The 12343-nt window shown below is 35.4% G+C and overlaps 1 protein-coding gene across 5 annotated transcripts in view; it reads right to left on the bottom strand.

Moving 5' to 3' along the window:
* Nucleotides 1–12343, bottom strand: part of GRIA4 (glutamate ionotropic receptor AMPA type subunit 4) — a 516232-nt gene that overhangs the window by 13127 nt on the left and 490762 nt on the right. For 2 of the 5 annotated variants that reach the window (XM_068266875.1, XM_068266874.1), the window contains exon 15: nucleotides 12064–12311. In XM_068266875.1, the coding sequence (XP_068122976.1) occupies nucleotides 12066–12311 (246 nt within the window). In that variant the 3' untranslated portion in view covers nucleotides 12064–12065. Of the gene's footprint in view, nucleotides 1–12063; nucleotides 12312–12343 lie in introns of those variants that run through there. The other 3 variants (XM_068266873.1, XM_068266872.1, XM_068266877.1) reach the window with 2 other exon arrangements.

The raw sequence follows: 12343 nt of genomic DNA, 5'->3' as shown, positions 1-12343 counted from the left end.
TTGATCATCGCTATCTCCCTGATGCCAGTGATAATTTGTTACCAGCATTTTGATCGGCTTTGAAAACACATTTTCTCATCCAATGATCAGTTGGGCATGAGCCGAAGCATGTGCAAGCATGGGAGCAGCATGTAAACCAGCGATACGTGTACCTACGCCACTGGTTTTTAAGTGAAGTCCAGAGGGGCATAGATACACGATGCAGCAGAGGGGAAGCGGTTAAATTATTAACCATATAGCTCACTATCTGTGCATCTAGGTTTTCCTTTCCGCAGGAAACAGTTTTGGATTGGACTCTACATTTTTTAGACCAATACAGAATGCATAATTTTTTATGTGGTAACTGAATAATATATAAATAATTTATTTTACTTCTCTAATTTTCTGGCCATTTTATATTTTATTTTTTATGGGGAACCAGCTAGCTCCAGTGTATGTGAGCATGTGTGATTAGGTCTTCTGTGTGTATATATATCGTGGCTAATCTATAAGATTTATGCAAATTAGCTTTATATATTAATACAAATAAAGATTTTTTGAATCCAAGGGGATTATACAGTTATATGTCCAGCGCACTTTTTTAATTATATACTAACTTGGAATACAGAGTAATGTTGCTATTTTTTGCCGATGACACAAAATGCAGAATTATAAACACAAAGCTGGATAGTGACATTTCACAACAGGATCTCAACAGCATGAGTCACCTGAAAGGCAATCACACACCAAGCAGTAGGGATGATCAATGAGATGCAAATATTTCCGAGTTCATGTAGGATTATGTAAATTTGTACGCAAATTTATGCAGTTTGAAAATGGGCCAATCAAGTCCCCCCACGGTTTAAATGTATTGGTTCATTTTCAAGCTGCATATATTTGCATACAAATTTACATAATCCTGCATGAACTCTGAAATATTTGCATCTTATTGATCATCCCTACTGAGTAGATAACAATAACTAGCTCGTCTTCACTCAGAAGAATTGACCATACCACCGGTAGTTGTACTCCAAAAACACAATAGGAAGGAGATAAAAACACAACCTTCCACCAAAAAGTGAGCAACTGTAAACTTTTTAGGAGTATCAAACTTCAATAACAAGTATCTTAATGATCTAAGAGCTACTTAGGTGCTCTGCCTATCTCGTTAGATTATTATTTTTTACCTGAGGAAATTGTTTCTACCCACAAAATGCATTGTCATTTAGTCATAAATAACCTAACCATAACCTTCTTGGAGGTAAGTTCACCACTCAACCTGTTTTTCAACATTTTTAATTGAAGTTTCACACCTCCTATACAGTTTGAAATTAAGTCTCCAGACTTTCTTTTAGGATAATTACTGTTTTCTGTGTTTTATAACATACTTTTGTTTGAGTGTAAATATGTAATATTCTCCAGCAATAAATTTGGGCTAGAACATTTGTCAAAGTTTCATAATGGATTTTACCATCTTCTTATATTCCCTTTACGAAATGCACCATGCATTTCATAAGGGCAATATAAAAAATTGGTAATCCATAAAAGGCAACTAAGCTTTTGTGACAAAAAAATACTCCTGGACCACTTCATATATTGCAATGATTTCAGAAGACATACCATTTAAAGGGGGCTTAGATGCTTTCCTTGCATTGAAAGACATCCATGGCTATAATTACTAGATAATTCCCAATGGTGTTGATCCAGGGATTTTATCTGATTGCCACCTGGAGTCGGGAAGGAATTTTTTCCCTTTTGGGGCTAATTGGACCATGCCTAAGGGTTTTTCGCCTTCCTCTGGATCAACAGGGATATGTGAGGGAGCAGGCTGGTGTTGTACTTTATTTTCTTGTTGAACTCGATAGACATATGTCTTTTTTCAACCCAAATAACTATATAGCTATATATCCACTCTCCTTATCTTATGGAGAAAAACTATGAAAAAACTGACTGAACATTACAACTGCTATGAACAGACTGCAATGAGTGTCTGAAAAGAATATTTGGGGTTTATCATTCACAAAAGAGCATACCACCAACATAGCTTCAAGTAAGAATATTCTGCATCATCTCCTATGTCTGGAAAATCATATAGCTGGCTACACACTAAAATGTGCATTTTAATAACATTAAAGTAGAAATAGACTTGTATAGTATTGAGACATTTTAATTCAATTAAAAAAATATAAAAAAAGCCACTTTCTTAACTGCCTATGGTTAAATAGACACTATACAATAGGTTAAATAAACACTATAAAAAAAAACTTTGAGTCAGCATTCATATTAATGCTATATTTTTCTTTCACGACTTTACAGCTAAATCTATTTAGACAGAGCGCTGTCAGCAACCTATTATCAAAGCCTTGTGCAGGAAATATTTGTTTTGTTGTAAAATCAGTAACACTAAAACAACTTTTGAAAGTAAAATGTAAACTTTTGAGGTTAATATGATGAAATATGGCATAAAAATATATGTATAGTAAAAGGAAAAACAAAAATGACTATGGCAATGTATTCAAAACGGACAGCATTAGCTCGTCCTTACTGTCAAACCGGTTGTGTCTTAATGTTGGGGTCATGCATCACAGCACGTACTCATGGTCAGGCAGCTGCAGTGAAAAAAAAGTGGGCTGCATCAACAAAAGCTGGAATGTTTAAATGATCATAAACTTGGAAAATTTCACATACGTTTACAGTAATGTATACTGAAGGAGAATAGCCCTGTTTTTGATGATCTGCAACAACCTTGCATTTTCTTCACCTAGAACGTGAACAAAATAACATAACGCTTAAGGTAAAGAATCACAATGTCTTGTTGCAGAATGGAAATAGATGGGCAAAAAATAAAAAAATATAATAAGCATTATTATTTTATATTGATTGCAGGCTACAATGCTACTATTTAAATAGATTGCTAATCTATGTGTACTCAAAGTTCGTCCTTTTTTAGTTTCACAGTAAGCTATTTACATTACTGTATACTTTGAGAACTTTCTCAGTCGTGCCAAATTGGTATGGCAGTTTATTGACAGTACTGTATAAGAGGGTGATGTCAGACACATGTGTATAAATTATGGAATTCAGAGTAGAGATGGCCAATTATATGCTAATAATTTTGATTTGATACATATTTTATGTTAATTATATGCAAAGTATGCAACATGAAACGAGACCAATTAAAATAATTAGACACTGCTTTTGAGCCATTTAATTCAAAGCTGCATAAATACATAATACATATAAAACACCAAATTTGTATCAACTCGAATCTATTAGCATTTAATTGACCATGAATCTCAGCAAGTTTGAAGATGTTGCAAGTTATAATAACCTCAGCATATCCATATGACAGGTAAAATATCTGCAGTCGACTTTGCAGATACAGCTTCAAGTGCCTTTCACACATAGAAGAACTTGCCATCATCACTGGTAAACGTCTAACCATCACTTTTAAACAATGTATATAGTTATCACTTAGGAATCTACAGACCCTACAAACTTTCAAAGCTGCCAGAGCTAGCCAATATGGTATATGGCCTCTGTTTTAATAGAAGCTCAAGGTGGAATTTTTGTACAAGTCACCAAATAAAGTCTATTAGCAACTCTCACACTCAGTTCATACAAGGGAAGCTATTGCTTAGAAAACATCATAATGTAAAAAAAAAAAAAAATTCTAAAAATTACAGATATGAGGAAATGATTGTGAATTGGTATGCTGAAAACTACTAAAACATATATGTGCATATTTGATATAGTGGCCCATATGCAATTCACTTTTTCTGCTGTGCTTTCTTTTAGAAGATAATTTTTCATCTTCTTTGTAAAATAACCTTTCAACACTCTGCAATTGAAAAAGTACCAAAAAGGAGGTAAAAAAAGTACTATCAAATACAGTATATTTTGAATATTTTCTTGCTTGCTGGTAGTGGAAAAGTCATTTATTTGAAAAGGGGCCATATGCAATTCACTTTTTCACCTGAGTTTTCTCCTAGGAGATAATTTTTCATCTTCTATTTAAAATAACTTTCCAGCAATTTTCAACTAAAAAAGTACTAAAAAGTAATTGACAAAGTACTATCAAAATTATTTTGAGTATTTTTTTGCTTGCCGATGGCTTAAAAGGCATTTTATTGCCAAATTTAAAAATATCACCTAGGAGAAAACTCAGGTGAAAAAATTAATTGCATATGGTCCAATGTGTGAAAATATCACCTAGGAGAAAATGTAGGAGAACAAGTTCATTGCATATGGGTAACTGTGTTTAACATTTTATAAATTGTTTCTTGATATTTTAGTGTGTGTATTATAAATCTTATACCACTCAAAAGTGTATTTTAATTGTATATGATTCTCTACATATAATATTATGTGGGTAATAAATACTTTTAATTTAAAATAATTAACAGTAATTAATAGTTTTTTTGATCCAAGGTTTATTTATATCTATAAATTATAGTTTATTATTTCTTATTTGTTGTGACCACTCAATAAAAGTTCTACAATTAGTTCAAATTGTAAAATAAATTATTGAGTCAAACTACAGTAAACAAATTGACTTAGAGGTGAAAATTGCACGGAGCATGTCATGATTATATTATGGTAAAAAATAACTAGTATTGTGTGTACTAGCATAAAAAATGTGCTATGAGTGCCTGTAGACAGGCTTTTTACAGTGTTAAATTAAAGTGGATCCGAGATAAACTTTTACTCATTGCATAATTGTGTTCCTTTCATATAGTTTATAGGGCATTCCTCAAGCCAAATACTTGTTTTGTTTTAATACTCTTATTCCCTATAAACTAAAAAAGCCTCACCTACAGCTTTTGGCACTGTAGCAAGGGCTTATGGGAGCTCAGTCTGGGCAGGAGGAGGAGGAGGTTACTAGCCAGAGATTTCAGAGGCAGAGGGGAGGAAGCAGGAGGAGAGGGGTCTGAATTTGTCACATTACACACAGGCAAGCTGATATAATCTCCAGCCCTCAGCCTGTGACAAACAGAACATAGCTGCTCTCATTGTATCACAGGAATAAATAATCATAAACTATTGAAGCTGTTTGCAGCTAGATTTGCTGTGTAAACTATCTAAGCTTTAGATAAGATATATAGACAAGTTACTTGTTATAGTTAGTTTTTCATCTTGGATCCACTTTTAACCAAGATTGAGGTTGTGGATACTTGGCTTCTTTCATCCTGCATTGGAGCTTGCCTGCTGTTAGAAAAAGGTATCTCACTGCTGGGGCAGAGGGCGTTTGTTCCATCGCTTCCTATTTGGCCTACCTTAATAAGGGTTTCATAGGTGTGTATATTACCTAGTTGTAATAAAGCCAATAACCTGTACGTACCTGTTTATATTTAACTACCTTTTTTTCTGTTGTACTGAAGTGTAAGTTATGATATTACAACTACTTGGTACTGAACTTGAAGATTTGCACTTTCGAACCCTGTCTTACTGTAACACATTGCTTCCATAATTTATTCATGATTAAAGCTTCAATAAAAATTATTTTTTGGTTGGAAAAAAAAAACAAAGGTTAAATTCACAGCTGGGTGTTGCATTGCAAAAGCAGGATTGCAACTCAAAGAAGGGGTAAATTGCATCGTTATACATGTTGTGCCACAAAGGCAGTGAAGCCTGGTATGCTCCACTGCATTGCTCAAACGCACACGTTGTCTGGTACCACCCAACATGCACATGTTATGCCAACAAATTCATTTGCATGGTTATCGTGCCAATGGTAACGTACCATTACAATATAATTGCAACACATCAGCAATGCAATTATATTGTCCAAAGCAATGCACCGCAACACCTAACTGTGAACACAGCCACAAGAAAGCACAAGTGAGGGACTATGTATAGTATGTTTTATTTGTGTAAGTCTATCTATCATCTATATATCTAAACTCTCTGTTTGTTTGTCTAATTATCTATCTAAAACATTTTACCCTGTAAATATTCTAGGCACTTGTGAAAAAAATGCTGTCAAGTTAATAAGCTTTAGCTCATAATAAAATAATGCAATTCATTATTTTTTTTATTCAATTAACTTCCTACAAAGCACATAAACAGAGAAAAAGCAGGAATCAAATCAATAATCAAATATCCCAGGTACCAAAAAGTCACTAAAGACCGACAAGGTAACCAGTACGTAAAAACACACTCGGTTTTAGAATGAAACTGGGGGCCATATGCAGTATATGTTTTCTCCGGAGTTTTCTCCTAGGAGATAATTATTCATCTTCAATTTAAACTAACTTTTTAGCACTTTGCTATGAAAAAAGTACCAAAAAGTAGGTGAAAAAATACTGTCAAAATAATTTCGAGTATTTTTTTGCTTGTTGGTGGTGTAAAAGGTATTTTATTTACAAGTTGTAAAAATATCACCTAGGAGAAAACTAAGGTGAAAAAGTGAATTGCATTTGGGCCTGGGTGAGCAAAATCCATGCTCTGAATAATGTTCACAGTAGAAAATCCTACAATATCAAAGAGACACAGGGGCCTATATGCAATTAAATTTTTCACCAGAGTTTTCTCCAACGTGATCATTTTTAATCTTCTATTTAAAATACCTTTTCCGCAGTTTGCAATTAAAAAAAGTACCAAAAGTAGTAGGATAAGTACTATAAAAATGATTTTGTGTATTTTCTTGCTTGCTGTAGGTGTAGGCATTTTATTGACAAGGTTAAAAAATAACAACTTGGAGAAAACTAAGGAGAAAAAGTGAATTGCATATGAGCCAGGATGATCTTAATGCATCAATGGCCCATATGCAATTAACTTTTTCTCCTGAGTTTTCTCTTGGGTGATATTTTTAAACTTGTCAATAACATGCCTTTCAAGCCAACAGAAAGCAAGAAAATACTGAAAATAATTTTGATAGTACCTTTTCACCTACTTTTTGGTACTTTTTTTTAGTTTAAAAGTCCTGGAAAGTTATTTTAAATCAAAGATGAAAAATTATCTCCTAGGAGAAAACTTAGGTAAAAAAGTGAATTGCATATGGCCCAATATCTCTCACAGAATTTTCGAGGAAGACAAATATTTCAAAATGTGTGTCCAAGCTCTTCTACGAACCCTTCAAGCAATTGAAGTTATCACTCATGCACCTTCTACTGATTTCTCTTCCTACTTGAAGAATGTTTGGTGGCATCATCACTTTACCTTATGGCAGAAATCAGTGGGACTCTGTTACACCTAGCTACCGCCTGACAATGGCTGGTTATAAATGGTCTTCACAGAAAATAGACATACTTTAACATGACCTCTGGCTAAAATAGCCATACCATTAACATAGACAAACACATGCAGCTATATTTTTTACTTACTAACATACTCCATAAGCTGTAAACATGCATCTGTAGGGAAACAGCCTGTCACCAGCTGTGAAAAACCCACTTGCCTGAGCGTTCAGACTGTTCAACTTGGTTATGTAAGTGCATTGAGTATTGCAATGCAATAACTCATTGTTGTTCAGTTTTGGATGTGCCCTTCCTATTCCTTCTGATATTGAACTCTATGTTTTTTGAACTATATGAACAAAATGTTTGGTGATCCATCATTGGGACATGACACACTGACCCATATGCAATTAACTTACCATATGCAAATACATTTTAAAATAACTTTTCAGCACTTTGCAAATGAAAACGTACCAAATAGTAGGTGAAAACATACTATTCAAATTATTTTGAGTAATTTCTTGCTCTCTAACGGTTTAACCTCATTGAGACCGCTCCACGACAATTGGCCTGAACATGGCGGCAGCCCCAGGCATTAAGCCCAGGGGCAGGATTGTGCAGGAGATCGTGCGTGCAGCACATCTCTGCTTGAAAGCGATCGCCACTAGGAGACTGTTAGACAGCGAAACCATTGTCTATTAACACTGTACAGTGCTGTGATCTAAGGCAGCGCTATACTGGGGACAGTCTTACGGCTGTCCTCCTGGGAGGCTAAGGAGCGATTGGCTGTCATAAACTGATGCCTATGACAGATGATCGCTGTGATTGGCTGGCAGGGGAGGGAGGGATAGAAAAATAATAAAAAAGGGTAAATTTATAAAAAAAAACAACAAATATAGTAAATATATATAAAAATAAACAAACATTATTATTATTATTATTTAGTATTTATATAGCGCTGACATTACGCAGCGCTGTACAGTATATATATATATATATATATATATATATATATATATATATATATATATTGTCTTGTCACTAACTGTCCCTCAAAGGAGCTCACAATCTTATCCCTACCATTGCCATATGTCTATATTATGTAGAGTAAGTACTGTAGTCTAGGGCCAATTTAGGGGTGAGCCAATTAACTTATCTGTATGTTTTTGGAATGTGGGAGGAAACTGGAGGGCCCAGAGGAAACCCACGCAGACACAGAGAGAACATACAAACTCTTTGCAGATAGTGCCCTGGCTGGGATTTGAACCAGGGACCCAGCGCTGCAAGGCGAGAGAGCTAACCACTACGCAAACATGCCTGCAGGGATCAGAGCCCACCAACAGAAAGCTCTGTTGGTGGGCAGAAAAAGGGGTATCACTTGTGTGCTGAGTTGGACGGCCCTGCAGCGAGCCCTTAAAGCTGCAGTGGCCTTAATTTTTAAAAATAACATGGTCACTAGGGGGGTGTACGCCTACAGTCTTAAAGTGGTTAAAAGGAATTTTATAGGCAAGGTATGAAGAGTATGAGAGAAAAAATTATTGCATATGGGCCACTGGATCTTAATCAATTACATTTTTCTCCTATTAGATATTTTCACTCCTTAACAGTAAAATGCATTTCAAGCCACTAGCAAGCAAGAGAATACATATAATTTAGACAGTATTTTTCATCGACTTTTTTTAATTGCACAGTACTGAAAAGTTATTTTAACCAAAAGATGAAAAAATATCTGTGAGAAGAAAAGTTAGGAGAAAATGTGACTTAAATAAGAGCCAGTGGCCCGTATGCAATGAACTTTTTCTCCTAGTACATATTTTTTCATCTTCTATTTAAAATACATTTTCAGCAGTATAAAATTGAAAAAGTGCTAAATAGTAGGTAAAAAAGTACTATCCAAATTATTTTGAGTATTTCTTGCTTGCTGATGGTTTAAAGGGCATTTTAATGACACATTTGAAAATATCACGTAGGAGAAAAATCATGGAGAAAAAGTGTACTGCATATGGGCCCGCATGTTTTAAGACTGTGAAAAGGACTCAAAACCAAAATGACCAAGCATCTTCAAGTTTAGCAGGCACCTAATCCCAAGAATGCAGCAGTCTTTTTCTTAATTATTTTTCAATGAGTTATTTTTTTTTTCTGTTTATGTACTTTGTAGAATGAAAATCAATAAAAATAAATTCTTTAAAGCCATATTCTTGAAAGCATCTTCACTTCACAGCATTTTTTCAGAAATGTCTGAAACTTTTTATACAGGATACTGGTATATTTTCTAAAAATGAAAATACTATGATTATCTTATAGCTATTCTGTGCAACTGGAACATGTAATGAACTATAGATCAGGAAGCAATAGCATACTGAGAGAGGGCGATCTACAGGGTGGGCCTTTTATACGGATACACCTTAATAAAATGGGAATGTTTGGTGATATTAACTTCCTGTTTGTGGCACATTAGTATATGTGAGGGGGAAAACTTTTCAAGATGGGTGGTGACCATCGTGGCCTTTTTGAAGTCGGCCATTGTGAATGCAACTTTTGTTTTTTTAGTAGAAAGAGGGTCATGTGACACATCAAACTTATTGGGAATTTCACAAGAAAAACAATGGTGTGCTTGGTTTTAACATGAATGTATACTTTCATGAGTTATTTACAAGTTTCTCTTTGTTTACAGCCATTGACATGTCGCTGAGATTAACATGAGGAACAGATAGAAACTGTTTTGATGTCTGGTGAACACAGTAACCGGCAGCAGCAGATTTCAATGCAAGACACCCTACGAGACCACCCATCTCTCAAGTTACAGTTAGCAAACTGCTTGCTCAGCTTCGTGAAACTGGATCAGTGTTGGATTTGCCAAAATGTGGACACATTAAATCTGTCACTAATGAAGAAACATCAGGGCTCTCCTAGCTTAATTCAGCAAGAGCCCATAGCTTAGCACTCGCCGCATGTCACTGGAGAGTGGCATTAGTCGAACATCCATTTGGCGGATATTAGCTACTCACAAATGGCACCCTTACAAACTCCAGCTACTGCAGCATCTCAACAAGGATGACCCAGATCGGCGCACTGAATTTGCAGAATGGGAAAAACAAAAATTAGAACAGGACCCTCAGTTTAAACAGAAGATTTTGTTCAGTGATGAGGCAAACTTTTATGTGAATGGTGAAGTTAACAAACAAAACCACTGCTATTGGTCTGACACTAACCCACATTGGATAGATCCCTCCAAGACTGTTGGAACAAAAAAATTGATGGTATGGTGTGTTATATGGGGTACAAAGATAGTGGGGCCATTCTTCATCAATGGAAACCTCAAGGCCACTGGAAATGCGAAATTGCTACATAGTGATGTGTTTCCCTCTTTATTTACTGAAGCTGGCACGTTCCCTGAGTTTTTCCAGCAAGATGGTGCACCACCACATTATGGGTGTCAGGTCCGAGCATTCCTAGATGAACAGTTTCCTGGAAAGTGGATTGGTTGTCGTGGGCCAATTGAATGGCCCCCAAGGTCTCCCGATCTGACCCCCTTAGACTTTTATCTTTTGGGTCATCTGAAGGCAATTGTCTATGCTGTGAAGATATGAGATGTCCAGCACCTGAAACTACGGATACTGGATGCCTGTGCTAGCATTTCTCCTGCAGTGTTGCTACGAGTGTGTGAAGAGTGGGAGAAGAGGGTTGCAGTGACAATCCACCACAATGGGCAGCACATTGAACACATTTTATAAGTGGTCAGAAACTTGTAAATAACTCATGAAAGAATAAAGTTACGTTAATACCAAGCACACCATTGTTTTTCTTGTGACATTCCCAATAAGTTTAATGTGTCACATGACCCTCTTCCTATTGAAAAAAACAAAAGTTGGATTCAAAATGGCCGACTTCAAAATGGCCACCATGGTCACCACCCATCTTGGAAAATGTCCCCCCTCACATATACTAATGTGCCACAAACAGAAAGTTAAGGTCACCAACAAATTCCCATTTTATTAAGGTGTATCCATATAAATGGCCCACCCTGTAGAATATATTTGAATACACCTGAAAAATAGCCTTCAGTTAAAGATTGTTAAAACTCATACTAAACAAAGTTATCTCCCTGTTTTGTTTACTTGTAAGTGTAACAATGATGTTATGAAGGCAATGGGACTGATACTCTCCAAATGAAAGATCTAAAAATGATATAACATATATTATTTTCTAATTAATGATTTGCAAAATTAATATATTAATAAGAACACTAGAAATATGTTATCCAGCTAGCTAGAGAACAAAATAAACTCTAAGCAATATTATTACTAAAAATTACTGTTTTCAAGAACACAAAATAACATAACAAAACAATGAATGCTCTATGTTCAGTATTTTTAGCAGGATGAGCAACACTTTATAAAATGCATTTTGATTATGCTATTGGTAATTCCACCTGCGATGCAAAATCAGATGCACACAACTCCTTCAATGGTATTTCAATCTTGAAATACATCAAGCTTTTGTCATTGTAAAAAGTATAACAGTTGTTTGGGTAACACAGTGTCACTCCCATGAATGGGTCGAAGTACATATTTGCTTTACATTTTGCATGACTGCAAAAACTTGCATTATTTCAATAATAATGCTTTAGGATTTACAAAATTACATTTTTAAAAATTGTTCTTTAACAAAAATATATATCTTTTAAATGTTACAATATCGATAAAAACATATTCCAATGCAGATGTCTATAAGCAACATACACAGTACATCTGCAGCAAAAAAAAAAAATACGGAACCAGTAAGCACTTAATTTTCTCAATACTGAAAGCTTTCATTGTAGCAAGCATTACCACTAGACACACAGGGCACAGCACTGCACTACACATGGCATCACCCACTCACTGTAGTAGACCCTAGGTCCTACCCCTATATCTTAACACTCTCGGTTCCATATACGTTGTAACCTTCTCTATATGTTGCTAAATTCTGGGTATTCTGCGAGGAAGATGGGTTAAAATTCTGTGCACTCTTTGCCACCTTCATTCTTTTCGCCTCTGCCCTTGACTTGTAACAGAACTCTATCAAAGCCACCAGCATTGCCAAGCCCAGGCCTCCAACCAGAATGTAGAAAACTCCAGCAACGTTGCTCAGACTCAGTGCGCTTGTCTTGTCCTATGAAGATAAAAGGGATGTAATTGGCATAG

Source organism: Hyperolius riggenbachi, chromosome 2 (genome assembly GCF_040937935.1).
Source record: "Hyperolius riggenbachi isolate aHypRig1 chromosome 2, aHypRig1.pri, whole genome shotgun sequence".
NCBI lineage: Eukaryota > Metazoa > Chordata > Amphibia > Anura > Hyperoliidae > Hyperolius > Hyperolius riggenbachi.
The sequence above is the reverse complement of the archived record's forward strand: the minus strand, read 5'-3'. Positions and strand labels throughout refer to the sequence as shown.